The sequence below is a fragment of the Cebus imitator genome, unplaced genomic scaffold (genome assembly GCF_001604975.1).
Source record: "Cebus imitator isolate Cc_AM_T3 unplaced genomic scaffold, Cebus_imitator-1.0 Scaffold161, whole genome shotgun sequence".
In the NCBI taxonomy this organism is placed as follows: Eukaryota; Metazoa; Chordata; class Mammalia; order Primates; family Cebidae; genus Cebus; species Cebus imitator.
The window spans coordinates 2,901,702-2,922,452 of NW_016107476.1; the positions used below are offsets into that span (position 1 = coordinate 2,901,702).

General features: G+C 48.0%; 1 protein-coding gene across 1 annotated transcript in view; it reads right to left on the minus strand.

Annotated features, from left to right (window-relative positions):
* The window catches only part of VWA2 (von Willebrand factor A domain containing 2), a 52,781-nt gene that overhangs the window by 7,207 nt on the left and 24,823 nt on the right, over positions 1-20,751 (minus strand). The window contains exons 6-9 of the mRNA XM_017543862.2: positions 10,439-10,633; positions 6,374-6,507; positions 5,593-5,725; positions 1,855-1,910 (exon numbers count right to left, since the gene is read on the minus strand). Of these exons, the coding sequence (XP_017399351.1) occupies positions 1,855-1,910; positions 5,593-5,725; positions 6,374-6,507; positions 10,439-10,633 (518 nt within the window). The remainder of the gene's footprint in view (positions 1-1,854; positions 1,911-5,592; positions 5,726-6,373; positions 6,508-10,438; positions 10,634-20,751) is intronic.

Consider the following 20,751-nt stretch of genomic DNA (forward strand, 5'->3'; position numbering starts at 1 on the left):
GTGGGTATCTCAAGACTCCGGGAAAGCTGTGGTGCTGACAGGGACCTGTCTTCTAAGTTCTATACGGGGTTCTTAATGGCCTTTGCACCTGGCAGAGCAAAGCACACAAGCCTTCTGATCCTGCAGCCGGGCTGCTGGGCACTGAACATGCCTCTTCCACTTCCTCGGGCACCTTAATTAACCTCTCCCGGCTTCATATCCTCACCTAAAAAGAACTGATGGGAACTGAACTCATTTGTGGGGTTGGTGTGAGGATTAAATAAATTAATCCACAGAAAGTCTCAGCACAAAACACACACTCCCCAACAGGTAATGACAGTATTGACTTTTGGATGTGAGGTGCAAATTATGAGCAAGGCCTCTTCAAAGCTGAAAGTTTACATGGGAAGCCACAGCCTGTGTCAAAAGCAGGCCGATTCTGAAGTGTCTGATCTGTGATTCCCTGTGGTTCCTGCCTGAGCGTCTCATCACTTTCCTTATCAATTATTACAAAATGTAACTGAAACCATGGACCTCCTTCCCAGGGTGACAGAAAACAGGGTCTTCATGTGTTCATGTATTCCAAGGGTTGGATAAGCCACTGAATGTGGTCGCAATTGAGACTGGCATTTTCTTGTCCTTTTTGCTTAAAAATATTGATCTGTTACTTGATGGTCACATCACTGTAATTAAAATACAGACCTTTTCAAAGGCAGAAAAGATTGAGGTTGAGTCTGGGCACCTCGCAGGGCCTGCTGTCGTAGCAGCCGGAAGACCATGGAAATAACTGGGGTCTCACTGACATCAGTAACATCAGTGGCTTTTAACTGAGCATCTACTACGTGCCAGGGACTGCACTAAGCATGATACATGCATGGTCTCATTTCATTGTCACAACCTTATGAGGTAGGAACTGTAAAAACGCTATCTGACAGATGAGAAAGCTGAAGCTCAATGAACAGAAGTCATGTGCCCCAGGTCAGATCACTGGTGTGAGGCAGAGCTGGAACTGAAAGCTGTTTCACTCTAGTTTCCAAACCATAAGTCCTCAAACGCTAATTTCTGAGCAGAAATAGCCCCTCTCTCAGATCCTTCTATGCTTCAGAGGCCGTGATGCTAGAACTGTAAACCTTGAGGACATGCTGAAGGGATCACCTAATGCCAAATAGGGACCCTCACTACCTGCCTGTGTGTCTAACTGCTGGCATGACTTTCGGGAGGCAGGCTACTGATTGGGAGCAGCAAATCCATCCCAGGACTGACATATACACATTCAAGTGCAATTTCTAGCTCCCAGGTCAGTGGGGTCACTAGCACCCCAGGTGAGGGACAGTGAGGTCACACTGGGGAACCAGGCTGAGTGATGCATAATGGCATCACTGATTCCTCATGTTAATTTGGGATTTTACAGCTGAAGGAGTACTTCCATGGGTACATACTGAATCTTCACCAGGACCTCACGTACGATGCCTCTTTTTGTATGGAGAAGGGAAGTGAGCTTCCAGACATCGGGCAAACATCACCCCATTTTACAGAGGAGGAAATCTCTCAGGTGTCTTGCCCTCACTTTGGTGCTGGCTTTGAGGATGTCTGCAAAGCTGGTGCTCAGTGCCTGCCTTTCTCTGCCTCTCACTAATGCACAAAACACTGGTTCAGGGGAGTAACCCCAAAGCCGCCACTCCAATCTTAATGAGAAAACACCATCGAGTGAGTGGAGAGCATACTCTCCTCTGCCTCCCAGGTGCCCCATCCCTCTGCCCTGGAGCCAGCTGCAACTCCACGCTCTGTCCCAGGACTGTAAAAGCCCCTTTCTTTACAAAGCAGCCTGGGGCCAGGGCCCTGGAAGACCTGGTAAATGCAAGAGGAAGACGGTACCTGGGCAGGCGGTCCTGTAGCAGGTGGTGGGCTGGGTTCGGAACACTCTCTTCCAGCTACAATCCAAGTAAACAGAATGATAGACAGATCAGGGGTGTAAAGGGAGGGCAGAAAACGGAAGATTATTTACAACACCAAAAGTTGGTAGAAGATTCCAATGTAGAAATGAGTCAAGAAAGACTTCCTTGTTTTCTTTCTTGATTCTACCCTAACTTTTCTTTGCACATAGAGTAGGGAATGTTTCAAACTGTCCAGTGACAATTAAAAACAAACAAAAAAAGAAAATAGTCCGGGCTCAGTGGCTCATACCTGTAATCTCACCACTTTGGGAGGCTGAAGCAGGGGGATCACCTGAGGTCAGGAGTTCGAGACTAGCCAGGCCAACGTGATGAAACCCCGTCTCTGCTAAAAATACAAAAATTAGCTGGGTATGATGACATGCGCCTGTAATCTCAGCTACTCAGGAGGCTGAGGCAGGAGAATCACTTGAACCCGGGAGGCAGAGGTTGCAGCGAGCTGAGATTGCACCACTGCACTACAGAGCCTGAGTGACAAAATGAGACTCCATCTCAAACAACAACAAACAAGGTAATATAAGCTGGCTGACACATCTGAAGTTAGAGACATCCACATGCCAAACTCCTAACTGTGGCAATGGCTTTTTACTATAAGTTACTTTCTGAGGCTCACAACACAGTAGGGAGAGAAATATTGGGAACTGGCCAACTGGATTTTGGCTGTGTGACCCCAAGCATGTTACTTTCCTTCTCTGGCCTTCCGTTCCCTCTTTGTATAGCAATTCTATCTGCAGTTTTCAACTGTATTCCTTAAAGCGTCAAAGGGGAGAGGAGAGGACTGAGGGAACAAGGCTCTAGGCCTCCCGGGGTGCCCCAGCCCAGCCCCTGCTCCCCAGGTGTGCTGCCTCTATCTGGTGTGCACAGCAAGTGTCCACACGAGGCTCTGCAGTTCGAGACTTGCAAGCCACTGGACTCACTGACTTCTCAGGTGTGCTGGAGACTAACACTCTGTGATAACACAGCAGCCACCATTCCTGGGGTGCCTTCCACCTGCGGGTGTTCCATGAACCACAGCTACTGGAAGAGATGGTTCCAGATAGGGAAATGGGTTCCAAGGGCTGACTTAGGTGTCCTTGAGATCACAAAGTAACTGGATCGCTGCAGAGCTGGTGACCATCTGACTCCAAAGCCCCCCACTCTGCCCTCTGGACCTCACTTGTGCCTCTCCGGAGTCTCTCGGGCCATGTGCCCTGCTGCCACAGGAGCAGTTCCTCATCCAGGGGCAGAAAGCCCCACTCTGGGTTGGCAACTGCTCCTGGGATGGCCTCACCTGAGGAGACTCTTGGTCCTTGGCAAAAAATTTCCCTAAAGTTCTCCAAATCAGGTTTCTCCCAATGAGATCCCACCCTGGGCTGCCCACCCTAGAGGCAGTCCAACCAGGTGCCCCTCTAGGGCAGGGTCTTCCCTGGGGTAAAATAGAATAAAAGCCAAGTCAACTAAGAGCTCATGGTGTTGCTGAAATAAAGGTTGCCAAGGCTGGGCGTGGCGGCTCACGCCTGTTAGCCCAGCACTACGAAAGGCCGAGGCAGGAAGATGGCTTGAGCTCAGGAATTGAAGACCAGCTTGGGCAACATAGTGAGACCCCCATCTCTACAAAAACAAATTTAAAAATTATTCGGCCACAGCGGTCGTGTCTGTAGTCCTGACTACTTAGGAGGCTGAAGTGGGAGGATCACTTGAGTCTGGAAGTTTGAAGCTGCACTGAGCCATGATCACTCCACTGTGCTCCATCCTGGTGACAGAGCAAGATCTTGTCTCAAAAAAAATAAAACTAAAAAGAAAAACAAAGGTTGCCAAAGTACCAGCTCATTCGAGAGAAATTGTTTTCCCTTTCATGTCTACTCTTAGTGACTTCATAAAGCCACAAGTCCTAGCCCAGAAAGCTCCCTGGGGCCCTCCCTGTCCCCAGCTCAGGCCTGCCCTGGAAATCAGCATTTATGGAGCTGACACTATCAACAGGGCTCTGGAGGGACCTGTACACAGCTTGCCCCGCCTCCCTAGGTCTGGACACAAATGCCACATTCTCTGCACGGCCCTCCCTGGCCACCCTATTTCAAACTGTAACCTTGCCCCAGCCACTCACCTACCCCTCCACATCCCCATCTTGCTGTCATTTTCCTCCACAGCACCTGCCACCACTCAACAGGTTATGTTCTGTATTCATTTTGGAATGGCTGGAACATCACTTGTGAGAGCAGATGTGTTTCTGAGATCCTGGTGCTGATTCCTCCAGGACCTGGGTGAGCACTGGGAGCCCAGGAGGCTCTCAGTATGTATTTCCGGACTGAGGAAATGGATGAAGAGCTCCCAAATGCTTCATTCTAGGAGCTGCAATATTATTGCATCTACCTATTAAATCACTGCTTGCTCTCAACAACCCTGCAAGGCAGGTGCAAATGATTACCACGCCCCTTTTCAAACACAGAAACATGCAGTGGTAAGTTCAAAGCTCCCCAGTGGTGCTGCTGGGATCAGAAATTCAGCAGCCTGACAGCAAAGTCTGAACACAAGGCCCACGTAGTCTACACTGCAGCCACCAGCCTCTCCCAGCTGCTCCCGGGTCTGAGTGCCTTGCCCACTGCCATGGTTCCAAGTCTTGCAAAACTGCTCGAGTAGCCCCTTCTCTGTGACATCCCAGAGAGGACAGACTCTGCCCCAGCACCTAGGATGCCTCAGGGTGGCCGCTGGTCTCCTTTCCCAATTCCCTGCTCTAGACCACGATTCCCTGGGGGCAGCAACTGTGCTGTCTCCTTATCACATATTGCCCGGCTCAGAACAGGCACTTAGAATGTGGCCACCAAGGAACGAATAAACTCCTCCTTTCACTTGAGAGCTTGGGTGCTGAGGAGAGCCTGTGGTGGCCCCAGCGTGGCAGGAGGCCCCCTCTCCTCCAACCCTCATATAGGGGGCTATCCATTCCCAGAGAAACAGTCTTTGGATTCTCCATCAGTCCAGCACAGCCCTGAGGCTTCTCAGCCAATCCACTCCACTGCTGTGCGCTGTGCTGTGAGCTCATCACTGGGAGAGAGCCAAGGGGCAAAGATGTAGCCGATTCAAACACTGCCCCAGCCCCCCCTGGAAAGGGAGAGTGGCAGGATCACTGAGCTCCAGACAGAGGTGCTGAATGGCGGGGTAGTCTAAACAAAGTGCCCAGGGACAGTGCCGGCGGTGTTGGGAGGGATGAGCTGGCGGCCGGGCAGCAAGTGCTCTTGGGTGCCTGGGCTCCAATTCCAAAGAACCCAGCATCCTACAGCCTCCCTGACTGGGATTCATCGGAGGATCTCGATCCTCTTGCCTCACTCAGCCCCTCTAATGTGGAAACTGGTGTCAGAGGAACCAAAGTACTAAGTCAATATCACAAGTGCAGACCACTGCCCTGCAGGGCAGCTCTTGGCTCGCTCCCTAGTCTTGCAGAATGCCTGTGACCTTGGCAACGGTGCTCGCCCTGGGTGCCTCGGCTGCATGTTAAGGCACCCAGTGAGTAATTGTGCCTCTCCCTGTTCTCCCATGCTATGTCCCTGGCTCTCTCCCAGGTCTCCCCTTCGATCCGTCACAACCATCATGGCAGAACCCCAAAGTGCTACCCTCCCGCAGCTTGTGAGTGCTCGGGGTCGGGGGCCTCCATCTCTACCCAGGCCAAGCCCAGACCCTGCAGACAAACCTGTAGAAGGGACAGAGTGCAGCCAGCACTGCCTGGGTCTGCCGCGATCCTCTCCAGCACGGGGCGTTGCCAGCGAACTCCCGGACCATCTCCAATGTCCTGCGCTCACAGGGGTGAGCCTCGACCCTGCAGTCTGTGTTCACAACACACACCCACAGCAATGGAGGAGACAGGGTTCCGCCTCTCCTTGCCACGCACACTCCCAGCAGCTGCTCCCGCTCCTGGGAGGCTCCACCACATCCCTGGCCTGGCCACCTTCTGCTTTCTCAGGTCATAGCACACCTCCGGGTGAGGGTCCCTGCTCTGCCTGCTCAGCGGGGCATCCGTGTCTGAGCATCTCCTCTGCTGGGCCCCACCCCACACAGCTTTTACATAATGTGCACACATGTACATCCCACGTAACGTTCCCCCTCTGGCTCCTGGGTGGACCCTGACAAGGACTAGAAAGTAAGGATCTCGCACCAAGCACAAAGCCTCCTTGTGTTCCTCTGTGTAGACCAAGGCAGGGGGAGGAGACTTGGCTCTATCTCCTGAGCAGGGGACAGGAAACTTACTAAATGTGGATCTCAAGTCCTGGGCCCCTATACCTCCACAAAGATAAGCTCAGGGCTTTCCCAGGGAGAAAAGGGAGACAGCAGGGCACCCAAGGTGGAGGCCACTGGTCCGTTTCTCTTGCCTGCCCTCCCTCCCTGGGAGGCTCCTGGGTCCCGACCTCTTGCCTCAGGGAACCCTCTCCGATCCCACATGGCCCTTCTACTCCCTCCAGGCTGGAAGGTCTTACCTGGCATGGCACTGGTGCAGATGGCAGAGCTACTGAGGGTGCTGAAGAGGCCGTTGCTGGCGTCCTCCACCTGTTCAGCCAACAGCACGTGCTGCTCTCTTGGCTCGCTGGCCAGCGTGTGAAGCTCCTCCCACCTGTGCCAAGGGTTTGTGACAGCTTGTGGCCCTATACCCACCTCTTCCCGCCCGCTCATCTCCTAGGCCGTGGGCTCCTTGTGGATGGCAGCGCAGATTTAGTGTCTGGTTTCATCAGACCCATAGCTGGTGAGGAAAACAGTTAACCAGAAAGAAAATGAAAGAACGTGGTTCTAAGTGAGCAAGCAAAGCACAAGTAAGCATAGCTGGAAACAGATAAAAACAGTGAAGAATGATAAACAGTGGACAGGAGAACTCGAAGGCCAGCAACATGGGGCCATCTAGAGGAGGTAGCCAGCATGATGTGCAGATGGTGGCCCTAGGAGGTGAAGAAAGGTTAAGTGGAGACACCTCATTTTAAGAAGACACGCAGTCAGGTCAGGGACAGTGGCTCATGCCTGTAATCCCAGCACTTTGGGAGGCCAAGGCGGGTGGATCACTTACGGTCAGTAGTTCAAGACCAGCCTGGCCAACATGGTGAAACCCCGTCTCTGCTAAAAGTATAAAAATTATCTGGGAGTGGTGGTGCGTGCCTGTAATCCCAGCTAATCAGAAGGCTAGGATAAGAGAATCGCTTGAACCCGGAAGATGGAGGTTGCAGTGAGCCGAGATCACGCCACTGCACTCCAGACTGGGTGACAGAGCAAAACTGTCTCAAAAAATAAATAAATAAATTAGAAGAGGATACACAGTCAGTAATACATCTAGAAGAATCCTGACCTTGAAAAACGATCAGGGTGGACCAAGGTTTAATGATAGGGCAAAAACCCTATTCATCTCTAAAATTCAGGTTATGTAAAACTTCCCATTCTCCCCTGAAAGCACATAAAACAGACTCTCCTCCCAGGACCCAGGACTGAGCCCCGAGGTCACATGTACACAGGAGAGCTTTGCGCAGCCACGACCTGTAGGCGGTGCTGCCAGCCCCAGAGCCCTCCACCCCCTCAACGGACTTTCTTACAAGCTGCCAGGTAATTCAGATGCTGAACCAGAGCTGAGAACCGTCAGAGAAGGGGCTCAAAAGGGGAAAGATTCTTCCTGCCGTGGCTCATGCCTGTAATCCCAGTACTTTGGGAGGCAGAGGCAGGAGTATCACTTGAGTTTAGGAGTTTGAGACCAGCCTGGGTAACACAGTGAAACCTTATCTCTACCAAAAAAAAAAAAAATTAAAGATTAAATTTTAATTTTATTTTTTAATTTTTAAAAAATTAAAATTAAAGGGGAGGGGAGGGGAGGGGAGGGAAGGGAAGGGAAGAGGGAAGGGAAGGGAAGAAGGGAAGGGAAGAAGGAAAGGAAGGGGAAGGGGAAGGAGGAGAGGGGAGGGGAGGAAGGAATGGAGGGAAGGAGGGAGGGAGGGGAAGGAGACAGGGATTCCCACCACGTGGCAGGTTCCACCCTCATGGACACACATTTGGCAATGGTTATGCTGAAGGCACTGTGTCTGGCACAGTGTGGGAAAGGGTGGGCAGCAGGCCATGAGGCAAAATCCCTCTCTCCTCTCTCAAGGAGTTGATATTGCCTATATTTGAGAAGACAAAATAAGCCATTGAAGGATAAGGCAGGCTGTGTTAAACATCAACTTGCTGCTGATCACAATGATGACGACGATGATGTCGTCACCATCTCCAGGACACGGCACAATCCTGGATGTCCTCACCTTACTGGCTGCTCTTCATTCTCCATCACTCTACCTTCTTCCTCTCTCTGACCTGCACTTGCTGGCCATTGGCCATCTTCTCTACCTGTCCCCACTACTTAGGTGACCTTATATCAGCTCTAAAAACCGCTTCAAATTTCAATCTCCGTGCCGGTCCCCTCTTCCATATTCCAGATTCTCACACCCAGCTGTCTGATCGGCTCCCCACTAAGCTGTCCGACGCATACCTCAAGCTTCCTCCGTCTGAACCAGAACTTGGTGTCCCTGGCTCTTCTCCCTTTGTTATCTTTCCATGTCAGGAGATGGCACCACTATTCACTCTGGGGCTCAAATCAAAATCCTCAATTTCTTCTTTCACACACCCACCTCCAATTCAGTAGCAGCCACTCATTGCTCTGCCTTCAAAAGATATCCTAAGCCACCCCAGGCGCGGTGGCTCATGCCTATAATCCCAGCACTCTGGGAGGCTGAAGTGGGTGGATCGCTTGAGGCCAGGAGTTCGAGACCAGCCTGGCCAACATGGTGAAACCCCATCTATACTTAAAAATAATAATAATAATAATAATAAATTAGCCAGGTATGGTGGTGTGCACCTACAATCCCAGCTACTCAGAAGGCTGAAGCATGAGAATCGCTTGAACCCGGGAGGTAGAGACTGCAGTGAGCTGAGATCAAGATCACACCAATGCACTCCAGCCTGGGTAACAAAGCAAGACTGTGTCTCAAAAACAGTAACAACAAACCACTGCATCCTAAGTTGAGGGCTACAGCTGCTTTCCTCCAGGAGCCACCATGATCTCTTATGTGAGCCATGCCAAAAGCCTCCTAATCAGTTTCCCCTCTCCCCTTATTTCCTCTCCCACCCCTATCCTGTCGGGCTATTCTCTATACGGCAGCCAATGTGATTCTTTGAAGATATCATTCCCCTGCTTAAAACCCTCCGAAGGCTGTCATCCTATTCACAATGAACTCCAGCATCTTTTCCATGCCCACAAGTTTCTGTGGCTGACTCCCGCCTCTCCCACCCTCACTTCTTGTGTTTCTGCCGCTTGCTTGCTGGGCTTCAGCCCCTCCCTGGCCGTCTGGCTGTTCCTTCCTATAACACAGCAGCCTAGCTGCTGCCCCAGGGCCTTTGCACTCTTGCCATCCACCTGCCTGCCTTGCCCTGCCTTCCCCTGATATTTGGAAGGCTTACTGTTCACTCAAGTTTCTGCTCAAAAATCAATTTCTCAAAGAAGCCTTGACTGACCTCCCAATCTAAATAGCTTTCCTCTCTATTCCCTGTCATTCTTTAGCCTCTTACCCTACTTTATTTTTCCCTTTTGCATTTTACTTCCATCTGAAATGATATATTTATTCATACACTTATTATCTAGTTCCTTTTCTAGAATGGAAACTCCATGAGGGCAGGGACTTTGTATTATTGTCTCTGTATTCCAAGGACCTAGAATAATGTCCAACATGAGAAAGACAATCCTGGATTTATTAACTGAGAAATTAAATAATGTAATAAAATTAATAGAGATTTCTGTGTGCAGGCACAGTACCCAGACCAGTGTCACTTCATGTAACACCCACAATAACTATTGGCCCACAACATAAGTCACAACCATTTTTGGGTTTAAGAGCATTAAGGATCTGTATCCCTCTTTCTTCTAGGAAACCCTATTTATGCAGCAGATAGACAAATGGGGTAAAGGGGGAGTAGCCAGACTCCCACTCCCCTGGCCCCAAGAGCAGGCTCTACCTCAGGCTGATGAGAATCTTTCCTTGGATTGTTAAACTGGGGGAAGGGGTCTTTTCTCTCTAGGGTGGAGCTCTGGAGATGTGAGCTGGGCACCATCTACAGCTCCAGTTCCAGCTTCCTGAGAAAGTCAAGGTAAGAGAGGAAGCAACAGGCAGAGAATAGCAGAGATGTGTGGAAGAATCTTGATGGCACTGAAGTCCCTGGCTCCTGCCTAACCCGAGGGACCCCCATCCCACCCAGTGAAATGAGATGATTCTATGAATTTCCATTTCTGCCCAAATAAATTTCAGCAGAGTTTCTGGCACTTGCAACCAAGTGTTCCAACAAAACCAAAGTCAGTGCAAATGCTTAGGCTCCCCAAGATTGGAGCTTCCTGTGTGTGCCCTGGAGCCAAATGGCAAAGTGAGGAAAAGACAGATCCAGGGACGGATCTGGACAGCTCTTCCAGTCCCCTCTCTTCCCATGGCCATGTCGCGATCCCCAGGCTGACTACCTGAGGGCTGACCCAAGATGACTGAGGCTCTTACCTGGGAAACCTGACCCCTACAGCAAACACAGTGACACCCTTTTCCTTCAGCTGCTTGGCCGGCAGTGCCACGTGCCCCTGGGACTTCCCGTCAGTGATGATGATGAGGATCTGAGGCACAGAGGCATTTCTGCCTCCAGGGAACCCTCTGTGCAGAAGGTTTTTCAGAGCAAGTCCTGTCTCCGTGCGCCCTCCTCTGTGCACACCCAGAAAGAAAAAAGAAGAAAAGTGGGTGGTTCGGGGAGGTAAGGTTGGGATGAGAGCCTGAAATCGATGGGCTCTTCTGTTGCTAGCAAAAGGTTGCTTTCTCCTAGCAGAGGCTGAAAGTGACAGTTCCACCATCTAAACCACAACAATGAACAGAAATTACTTTTTCCACGCACTTGAGATTCACCATGCACGTCTCTGTTGTATTCTGTAATAATGTCATTCTTTGTGTGCTGGGTGTGTTTATTTTCTCCTCCCCGAGTGATGACTCCTCTGATGGCTCTTGTCATTTATCTAACACCTGCCTCTCATCTCCTCATCCCTGCATCATCTCCTTGCTACAGCTCAACATCTTGGGTTGGGAAAACAGATAACTGAGCTTAGGAAAACTGTGTGAGGAAGGATCCATAAGAGTGAAGGCAGGGCTTCAAGGCAAGGGTGTGATGAGTCTTTTCTGTGATCCAGGCCTTTGTGGGCCACGTCCAAATTCAGGGTTGGGAGCTGGAAGGCTGAGCTGTCTTGACCACCTCCAGATCAGGGCAGGTTACAGGGGTCCCATTTCATTGGGATGCCAATGGTCCTTTATTGGCTGTGGCTTGCTGAGAGTCTCTCACCCTCACAGCTCAGTTACAGAAACTTTAACTGAGCCTTGAATCCTAGAGCAGGATGTCCGCTAAATCTCAAATTAGGAGGCTCCTGTAAGCAGCCCATCAGAGAGAGGACTGCCAGCTTTGAGTGTCAGCTGGACAGAACATAATGACTCACTACAATGGATTTCAGGTTACTGAATTGTGAGTCAGTCCCTGTTGCAGCCAAATCATTCAGCAGATGGTAGCCCATCCAAACATGATCAGCAGCGTGAGGCTGATGGAAATGCCGTGGTTGTCAACTGTACCCTCAGACAAAACCCTGTGGGAGCATTATTCTGAAACAGTGACTAACCACAGACTCTAGATAGGGGATACATTTATACTCAGATTGTACCAATCACCATAAATTAAGGCAACGCCAGCCCGGCGCAGTGGCTCATGCCTGTAATCCCAGCACTTTGGGAGGCTGAGGTGGGCAGATCACAAGGGCAGAAGTTCAAGACCATCCTGACCAATGTGGTGAAACCCTGTCTCTACTAAAAATACAAAAATTAGCTGGGCATGGTGGCGGGTGCCTGTAGTCCCAGCTACTTGGGAGGTTGAGGCAGGAGAATCACTTGAACCCAGGAGGCGGAGGTTGCAGTGAGCCAAAATCATGCCACTGCACTTGAGGCTGGATGACAGAGTGAGACTCCGTCTTAAAAAAAAAAAAAATTAAGGCAATGCCTACCTTTAATTCAGCCCTATATCTATGGTCATCCTTCTCATGTGAAAACATCCAACTGGAAAGAAGCATGGGCATTGCCCACTGCATGCGTGTGTGTGTGTGTGTGTATGTGTTATTTCTCATGCAAGTCTGACATGCATCCTCTTTCCCAGGCATCTCTCCTGGTTGGCTCCTCTCCAGGCAGCTATTCAGGAATCCAGGCTCCTTTCATTTTGTGGGTCCACCTTCCTCTTGGTCCTCAAAATGCTCTCTATTCAGCAGGAAGACAGGGAAAGAGCATGATGATTGTGCTTGGGAAGGATTTATGAGCCAGGCCTAGAATATTCTTCACTTCTATTGCTTTCTAACTTAAGCAAGCCCTTAAAAGGCAGTTTTCTTTGCAGTGCTCCATAAAGTTAAAAAATGTCAACAAGAGCTGATAATTCCTAGAATTACCAGTCTTGCCTATTATACACACACACACACACACACACACACACACACACATACATACATTTGCATCAGTTAAAAATTCATTTACTTTTTTAAATCCATGAGTATTTACTGTGGATCCACTGGATGGAAGACAGAGACAAGGAAATATAACCATGATCCCACCCCTACAGAACTCCCAGTCTAGTTGAAGAAATGGGATCTACAAGACAGCAAGTCAATAGGAATACAAGGATGCAATTGATAGGAATTCGGAGAAGCAGATTCATCGTGGGGCGGAGCTGTCAGGAAACAGGCGCCAGAGGGGAACGAGCTTATAAATGGGGTCTTGGTGAAATCAGCTGATCAGGAGAGGAGAAGACCCTTCTGATTACAGGTAGGGGCTCAAGCAAAGACACAGGTGAGCAATGCAACCTGTGTTCTGGAGCCAGTGAGCAGAACTTGGCTTGGGCAATGGGTTTATCAAAGAAAAACAGGGCACACCAACATGGATGAATCATGGAAGAGGAAGACTACACCGGCGTCAGTGACTGCCAGGCAACCCCTAACTCCTCTCACACCCTGCTGAATCACACATTAGACACCGAAGACCACCAACCCGATTCTGATTCCCACTAATACTGTTTCCTTCACTGAAGAGCTCTTGTGTCTAAAAAGAGTGTTTCTCCAGAGCTTCTGGCAGGGCAGAATGGCTCCCATTTCTAAAGGATAATATTAGCACTGACATTCCACTTTGTGCCAGACACTTCACACACCTGTTACTGAATGTAATCCTTACAACCACGGTAAAAGGTACTAATACTACCCACATTTAACAAACAAGGAAACTCCACTCAGAGAATACTGATAATAACCGCTAAAATCTCCTGGGCACTTAGCATGTGGCAGGCGCTGTGCTCAACCTACGTTTATCTATATATGCTTAGCATATTCTCATATGATTCTCGCCACAGCTTTCTGGAATGGGGAGTCCAGAGAAGGGTCTAAGGTTATGCTGCTCCTGAGTGGTGAAGGCCGGACTTGAACAGAGAGCCCTCCACTTTGAAAGCCCAAGTTCTTAAACTCATCAAGACACCTGACTCGCATCTGGCTAGTGGAGTCAGAATTAGAGTTGAAGCCCAGTCTGGCTGATTTTGAAGCCAATGCTCTTTCCTCTCCAGGGGTCAGCTAAATCTGAACTGCTGCCAATTTTTGTCAGGTTTTATTGGAAAACAGCCACACCCAGTGATTTGTGTACTATCTACACAGAGACCATTGGCCAGCAAATACTTAAAATTATTTACTATACAACCTTTCACTGAAAAAGCTTGCCAACCCCTGTTCTAAATTATCCTGCCTAAATGCTCACAAAACTCTCTTCTTATCCAAAGCCAAGGTGCTTCCGTGGCCTTGAAGCAAACCGTGCCTCTACCCACTGGCCAGTGAGCCCTATGGCCTCCTGGCTGTGTTCTTGGATCCTGAGGTTCTCAACCAGTCCTTGCCTTCTCTCCCCAAAGCCTCCCCCTCCCTTGTGGCCCATCTGATCATTATCACTCCTCCTACAGGTTCACAGCTTCAGGAGTGAAAAGAAAAAGCACTTGTTCCCACACTCAGTTCTGTTTCTCATAGGGGTCTGCCCTTGTCCCCTTCAGAGTTAAACTGTTTTTCCTTTCCACCTACCACCTGCAGGGCAAGGCTTGGGTTCTATCCAGATTTTATTTTCTTTTTGAGACAGAGCCTTACTGTGTCACCCAGAATGGAGTGCAGTGGCACATTCTCAGCCCACTGCAACCTCTGCCTCGCGGATTTAAGCAATTCTCCTGCCTCAGCCTCCCAAGAACCTGGGATTACAGGCACCCACAACCAAGCCCTGCTAATTTTTGTATTTTTAGTAGAGATGGGGTTTCACCATGTTGGCCAGGCTGGTCTCGAACGCCTGACCTCAGGTGATCCGCCTGCCTTGGCCTCCCAAAGTCTTGGGATTACAGGTGTGAGCCACCATGGCTGGCCCATCCAGATTTTCTAATGGTTCTGGGCCTCCCTCTTCACAACCATCAGCCTGTGGTTACAGAGAAAGTAAGTTTCAGGGACATGAGAGCCCAGCTGTCCACTGCACATGCCTGCCAGTGTTTACCCTTCACCCTGCTCAGCACAGTGACACCGATGCTGTCACCCTCTCTACCTTGGCACCGTGTGAAGGCTTCCCCACAAGAACCCTGTCTGCTGGCTTGAGACCAAGGTAAGGTGCGATTCCCCATGGCTTGACCTCTGAAAACTGAAAAGAAATCCCTTCACTTACTCCAGGGAGCATTTCTGCCTGAGAGTCTGTTCTGAGCTCACGGTCTGCTTCCAGATAGTAGGGCTCTGAGGCCAGAGTCTCACCAGGATTTTTCTAATTTGTCTCAAATTGGACTAAACTAGGTTTCAAGTTGAAGGCGCACAGATCAGCTACTGTCTTGGGGGGGTTATGATTGCCATGCATGAACTGTTGGGGGGAGGGAGGACTAGAATCAAAACACTTTGCTATCAGTGCAGCCAAGTAATTAAGACTATGAGCTCCAGAGTTGAAGGGGCCCAAATATTACTTCTGCAATATCTTAGCAGATAAACTTGGAAAACTTACTTGACCTGAGTCCCAGTATCCTTCCATGTTAAAAGGGGAAAAAAATAGTATTGTAAGAAGATTAAATGCTGGGTCCAGCACCTCTGAGGACCTAGTGGGTAGCTGTTACCAAAATGAACCCACAGCAGCCTACTGTAAAGAAGTTTATCTTTTGAGTCTAGTCTCAAATTCTAGCACTCTTAAAAATCTCTCAGATACAGATTTTCAGGTCCTATTCCCTGATAATTTGTAATCTGGCCTGAGAATCTAGATTTCAAACCAGCACTCCCTCCCCACCTCACCTCCCTGCAAGTCATTCTGATGTCAGTAAGTCATGAAACAGACTTTGAAAAATAGTTCCTAAGAAGCCAGGCACAGGGGCTCATGCCTGTAATCTCAGCATTATTGGGAGGCCGAGGAGGGTGGATCACCCAAGGTCAGGAGTTCAAGACCAGCCTGGCCAACATGGCAAAACCTCATGTCGACTTAAAATAATAATTTTAAAAATTAGCTGGGTGTGGTGGTAGAGGCCTGTAATTTCAGTTATCGGGAGGCTGAGGCAGAAGAATCACTTGAACAAGGGAGGCAGAGGTTGCAGTGAGCTGAGATCGTGCCACTGCACTCCAGCCTGGGTGACAACAGTGAAACTCCATCTCAAAAAAAAAAAAAAAGGGCGGGGGGGAGGGAAGAAAACCTCACTGTAGGTACAGGTTCTTTTTTTCAGCAATAGACAAAAATCCTGGAATTAACCTAAATGTTGCCTTTTAGGAGAATGATAAAATATATTTTGATAGCTGAACTCGGATTATTAAATAATCATTAAAAAGGAGCAATGTGAAAAATAATATAGCTTTATGTAAAAGCACATACCAAATAATATTAAGAAAAAAAAGGACAAAATACTTTGTAATTCTAACTAACCTAAAAGCCATATTAAAATGTTAATGTGGTTTGAAAGGGGCCCGGGAAGGCCATAAAGGATTTTGTGCTAAGGTAAAGTGGGGACGAAGCTATGGAGAGAGTCCGAAACATGCAGTCACAGGAAACCCGGAGTTGTGTTCCTGTGAGATTAATGAAATGAGCATGCCTGGGCAGCCAGCGGCCGGGAGCTCTGTGCATTCAGGAACCAATCACCAGCCAGGTCTTATCTTGATTTTATGTCATCATGGGGTGCAATGTTGGAAGGTTTGACTGTAATATTTTTTAAACTTCTTGCAAAGTAGCAATAACGTGGTTGTCAGAGTAGTTTCTTAGCTACCTCAAAACATGCTTTTGGGAGACTGCCTTGGTCTAGAAAGTCAAGTGTCCTAGGTTTGGGTTGAGCTGCCCTCATCAGTCCAGCTTCCAACATTTCACTGTCGCTTGCTCGAGGGGATGGATACCCCATTTTTCGTGATGTAATTATTACTCATTGCATGCCTGTATCAAAACATCTCGTGTACCACATAAGTATATACACCTACTGTGTACCTACGAAAGCTTAAAATTTAAAAACAAAACTTCGCTGTAGAAAAAGAAGAAAGTACCCCGGAGAGGTCATCACTCCCATTTGGCCCATGTTCCTCGTTCTGATTCATAACAGCCTGTCTTCATTTTTAGTGTCCTCAGTGACCCCACAACTGGGGCCAAAAATCCGCGCCTCCTTTCCTTGTTTGTTGTCACTTACAGTTGTCCTGGGATACATAAGTGCTAACCATACACAGCACCAGAAGAGCTGACCTGGTTCAGACACCTAAGAAGTCTTCATTCTCCACCCCCAGTGTCCTCAATCTTAGTGTGTCTCTGCATTTCATGTCATAAATAACGGTCTCAAGCCTTTAGTTATGACCTCAAGACAGCTGAAAAGAAGCTCAACTAATTATCTGGGGTGAGGGTGTGGAAGAGGGAGCATGGTGGGAGGTGGGAAAGGACAGCTGGGCGGGGCCTACTGAATTGTCAGTGTAACCCCGCTGATCCTGGCCAGGGCACCTGTTTCTTCTCAATCTCAGTATCCTCCTCTGTAAAATAAGGAGATGGAATACATACTAGATGATCTCTAATGCTCCTTGGTCCTTTTTGGACCAATTTTTTGAGATTTGTTTAGTTTTTCAGACAAGAGCAGAGCTGAATTCCTTGAGTCAAAGTCACCCAAATGGTCTTTGACTTTGAGCCCTAAACTTAACCAGCCTTTTTCTCCTGAAAATGCATACTGCATGTAATGGGTAAAGTTTTTTTTTAAACTACCTTATTGATATAACTTATACAACATAAAATTCACACTTTTAAAGTGTACAATTCAGCGATATTTAGTATATTCACAAAGCTGCGCACCCATCACCACTACCCAAGACCAAGGCATATTCTTTACCCCAAAAAGCAGCCCTGTACCCATTAACAGCCATTCCTCATTCCCTTCAGCCCTTGGCAATGACTCATCTACTTTTTATATTCATGGATTTGCCTATTCTAGACACTTCATTAAAAAAAAAAGAGTCATATAGTATGTCTCCTTTTATGCCTGGCTTCTTTCACTTAGCATAGTGTTTTCAAGATTCCTCCATGCTATAGTGTGAATCAGTACTTCATTCATTCTTACAGCTGAGTAGTATTCCATTGTTTGGATATACCACATTTTGTCTATAAATATCAGTTGGGCATTCTGTATTATTTTCATTTTGGAGCTGCTATAAATAACACTGGTATGAACATTAACATACAAGTGTTTTTGTGTGCACGTTTTTAATTCTCCTGAAGTGGAATTGCAGGGTCATATGCTAAGTCTATGTTTAACATTTTGAGGAACTGCCAAACTTTTTTTCCAACGTGGCAGGCATCATTTTACAATCCCACAAGCAACAGATAAGGGCTCTGCTTTTTCCACAGACTTATCAACACTTGTTTTTGTCAGTTTTTGAGCCATCATAGTGGCTATGATATGGTAGCTCACTGAGGTTCTGATCTGCATTTCCTTAATAGTTAATGATGTTGACAATCTTTTTGTGTACTAATTTACCATTTGTCTATCTTCTTTGGAAAAAATGTCTATTTACAAGGTGTTTTTGTGAGGTGATGAAAGTTGCTTAACTCTATAAATATACTCAAAACCACTGAATTGTACACATTTAATGTGTTAACTTTATGGTACATAAAATATATCTCCATAAAGCTGTTTTTAAAAAGTTAGTGTGGATAACAGTCATAGGGAAGGGTGGGGAGTCTTTTAAAAGTGCAGATTCCTGGCTGGGTACAGTGGCTCACACCTGTAATCCCAGCACTTTGAGAGGGCAAGGCAGGTGGATTGCTTGCGCTCAGTTCAAGACCAGCCTGGGCAACATGGCAAAACCCCGTGTCTACAAAAAATAGAAAAATAAGCCCAGTGTGGTGGTGCAGGCCTGCTGTCCTAGCTATTTGGGAGGCTGAGGTAGGAGGGTGGTGTGAGCCTGGGAGGTGGAGGTTGCAGTGAGTCAAGATAGCACCACTACACTCCAGCCTAGACAACAGAGTGAGACTGTTTAAAAAAAAAAAAAAAAAAAAAAAGCAAAAAAGCACATATTCCTAAATACACCAAGACCAGAGAATGATTCCACAAACCTGGGAGGAAGCACCTGCACTGTGTGTCTTAGTCAAATATACGGAGCAAAGCTGAGATTATTCTCTGTAAGAAACCAAATATTGGAGGCCCCAAGGGCACAAAGGCTCCTGGGGAAGAAGAAAAGGCGGATGTGCAGTAATATATTTTTTAAACACATATTCACGAGCTCTTTCCTTTTGTACTTTCTTGCATGATGACTTGCCCCTTAATCTGTTCAAGGGCAGAGGGAGGGGCTGGGATAGATAGTCTCAGGTAAAAGTCAGTGAGGGTTCCTAGGACATTCTTGAGGCCTGCAGGGCTCCCAGAGTCCCTCCTGTACCCATTGTGGGGCCTCAGGCTTCTTGAGGGCACTGGTAGACCTGCAGAGGCCTGCAACTGGGAAAAGGCTCTCAGAGCTCAGGGCCTTTGCAATGAAGGAGACAGCCATAAATGGTCGTGACCATGGACTTTGGAGGACTTCAGTGGATACTAGTACAAGGGGCAGCAGGAGCCCAGAGTGAGTCCAGAGACCAGGGTGGCAAGGGGCAAATCAAAGTCATTTTTCTGTGAGGGCTTGGAACACTATGTATGTGTGTGTGTATATATATACACACATGTATAAATATGTGCATATGTATATATGCATATAGCTATGTATCACATGCATATTTATATGTGTATGTAAATAAAATATTTATACACAAAATATAGGTGTATAAAAACATGAGTGCATACACACATCATATTCAGTGAACACATCAGCTAACTTATAATATGGGTAAAGCAAACATATGATTATACGTATATTTAGGGGGTGATATTGTTTGGATGTCTGTCCCCTCCAAATCTCATGTTGAACTGTAACCCCTCCTACCAGGTCCCAGGCCTATCAGACCTGGGGCCTGGTGGGAGGTGTCTGGATCATAGGGGCAGACCCCTCATGAACGGCTTGGCACCATCCCCTTGGTGATGAGCGAATTCACATAAGACCTGGTTGTTTTAAAATGTGTGGCCCCTCCTCCTCTCTCTTGCTCCTGCTCTTGCCATGTGATACACCTGCTCCCCCTTTGCCTTCCACCATGACTGGAAGCTTCCCGAGGCCCTTACCAGCAGCAGATGTTGGTGCTATGCTTCCTGCACAGCCTGCAGATGAGCCAACAAAAGTTCTTTTCTTCGTAATTTACCCAGCCTCAGATATTTCTTTATAGCAATGCAAGAACAGACTAACACATTAGAAGATATTCACAATTTTTAAAGCACTCTCAATAACAGAGGGGCACTCTTTTTAGACCACAAAAACAAGGCTCAGAGAAGTGTGGTGAACTGTCCAGCTGCAGTGGTCACAAGGGACAGAAACGGGACTAAGACTCAGTGTTCTTCCTGTCCCTCCAGGCTCTAAATCCTATTTGTGACCTTCAACAGCACTTTCTCCTGGGTAATTGACAACTATGCCTCACAGCAGCAATTTTTTTGCTTGCACTTAAATTCCCACCTGGGACATTGTCATGCAATAAGGAGGGGCAGCCTTGAACATGGAATTCGCATGACCCTCTGTGCCCAGCTAGGCTCCTGAAAGCAGCCCACAGTCCTCTCTGTGAGCGCAGAGCAGGGCCAAACCCTTCAAGGGAGCGATTTTAAGAGTAGCTGGCCTCACCGTAACCACAGCAGTATCTGATCATACATACTTGAAAACCATCCTCTTGATTTTTGCCTTCACTTCCTGTTGGGTTGAAAATGAATCCAAGGGGAATTCCAGATGAGGAGTGGAACTGAACTGGAATGCTCCCACTCTGACCTGCAGGAGGAGACAGGGGGTTCAGGGCCCTGAGACTGGGGTTGAGTCAAAAACATTCCTAAGAGGAAAGAAGGGGCAGGAAAGGTTAACAACCCTGCCTCCTACCCACTCAACAAACACCAGTGCCAGAGCTTTCTCCAGTTCCCTAGAAGAAGGCTCCAAAGACCCATTTGAAGAATCCGGAAAAAAAACCACCAAATCTGTGTTCTGCACTGACAACCCCCAGTTCAATCTTCTTGACTTACCTCCTGCTAGGCAGCTGAACATTCTGGCAGCTTTCTCAGCTGAGTTTGTGCATCTTTAGGGCAAGGTCTCTGCTCACTTTTACCAACTGCCTCCCAGCTGCCAGTGCTGTCTTGAGCAATTTCATGCACTATCTCATTTAATCCACAGAGACACTATTAACACCCACATTATGGTTGGAGAAACCCC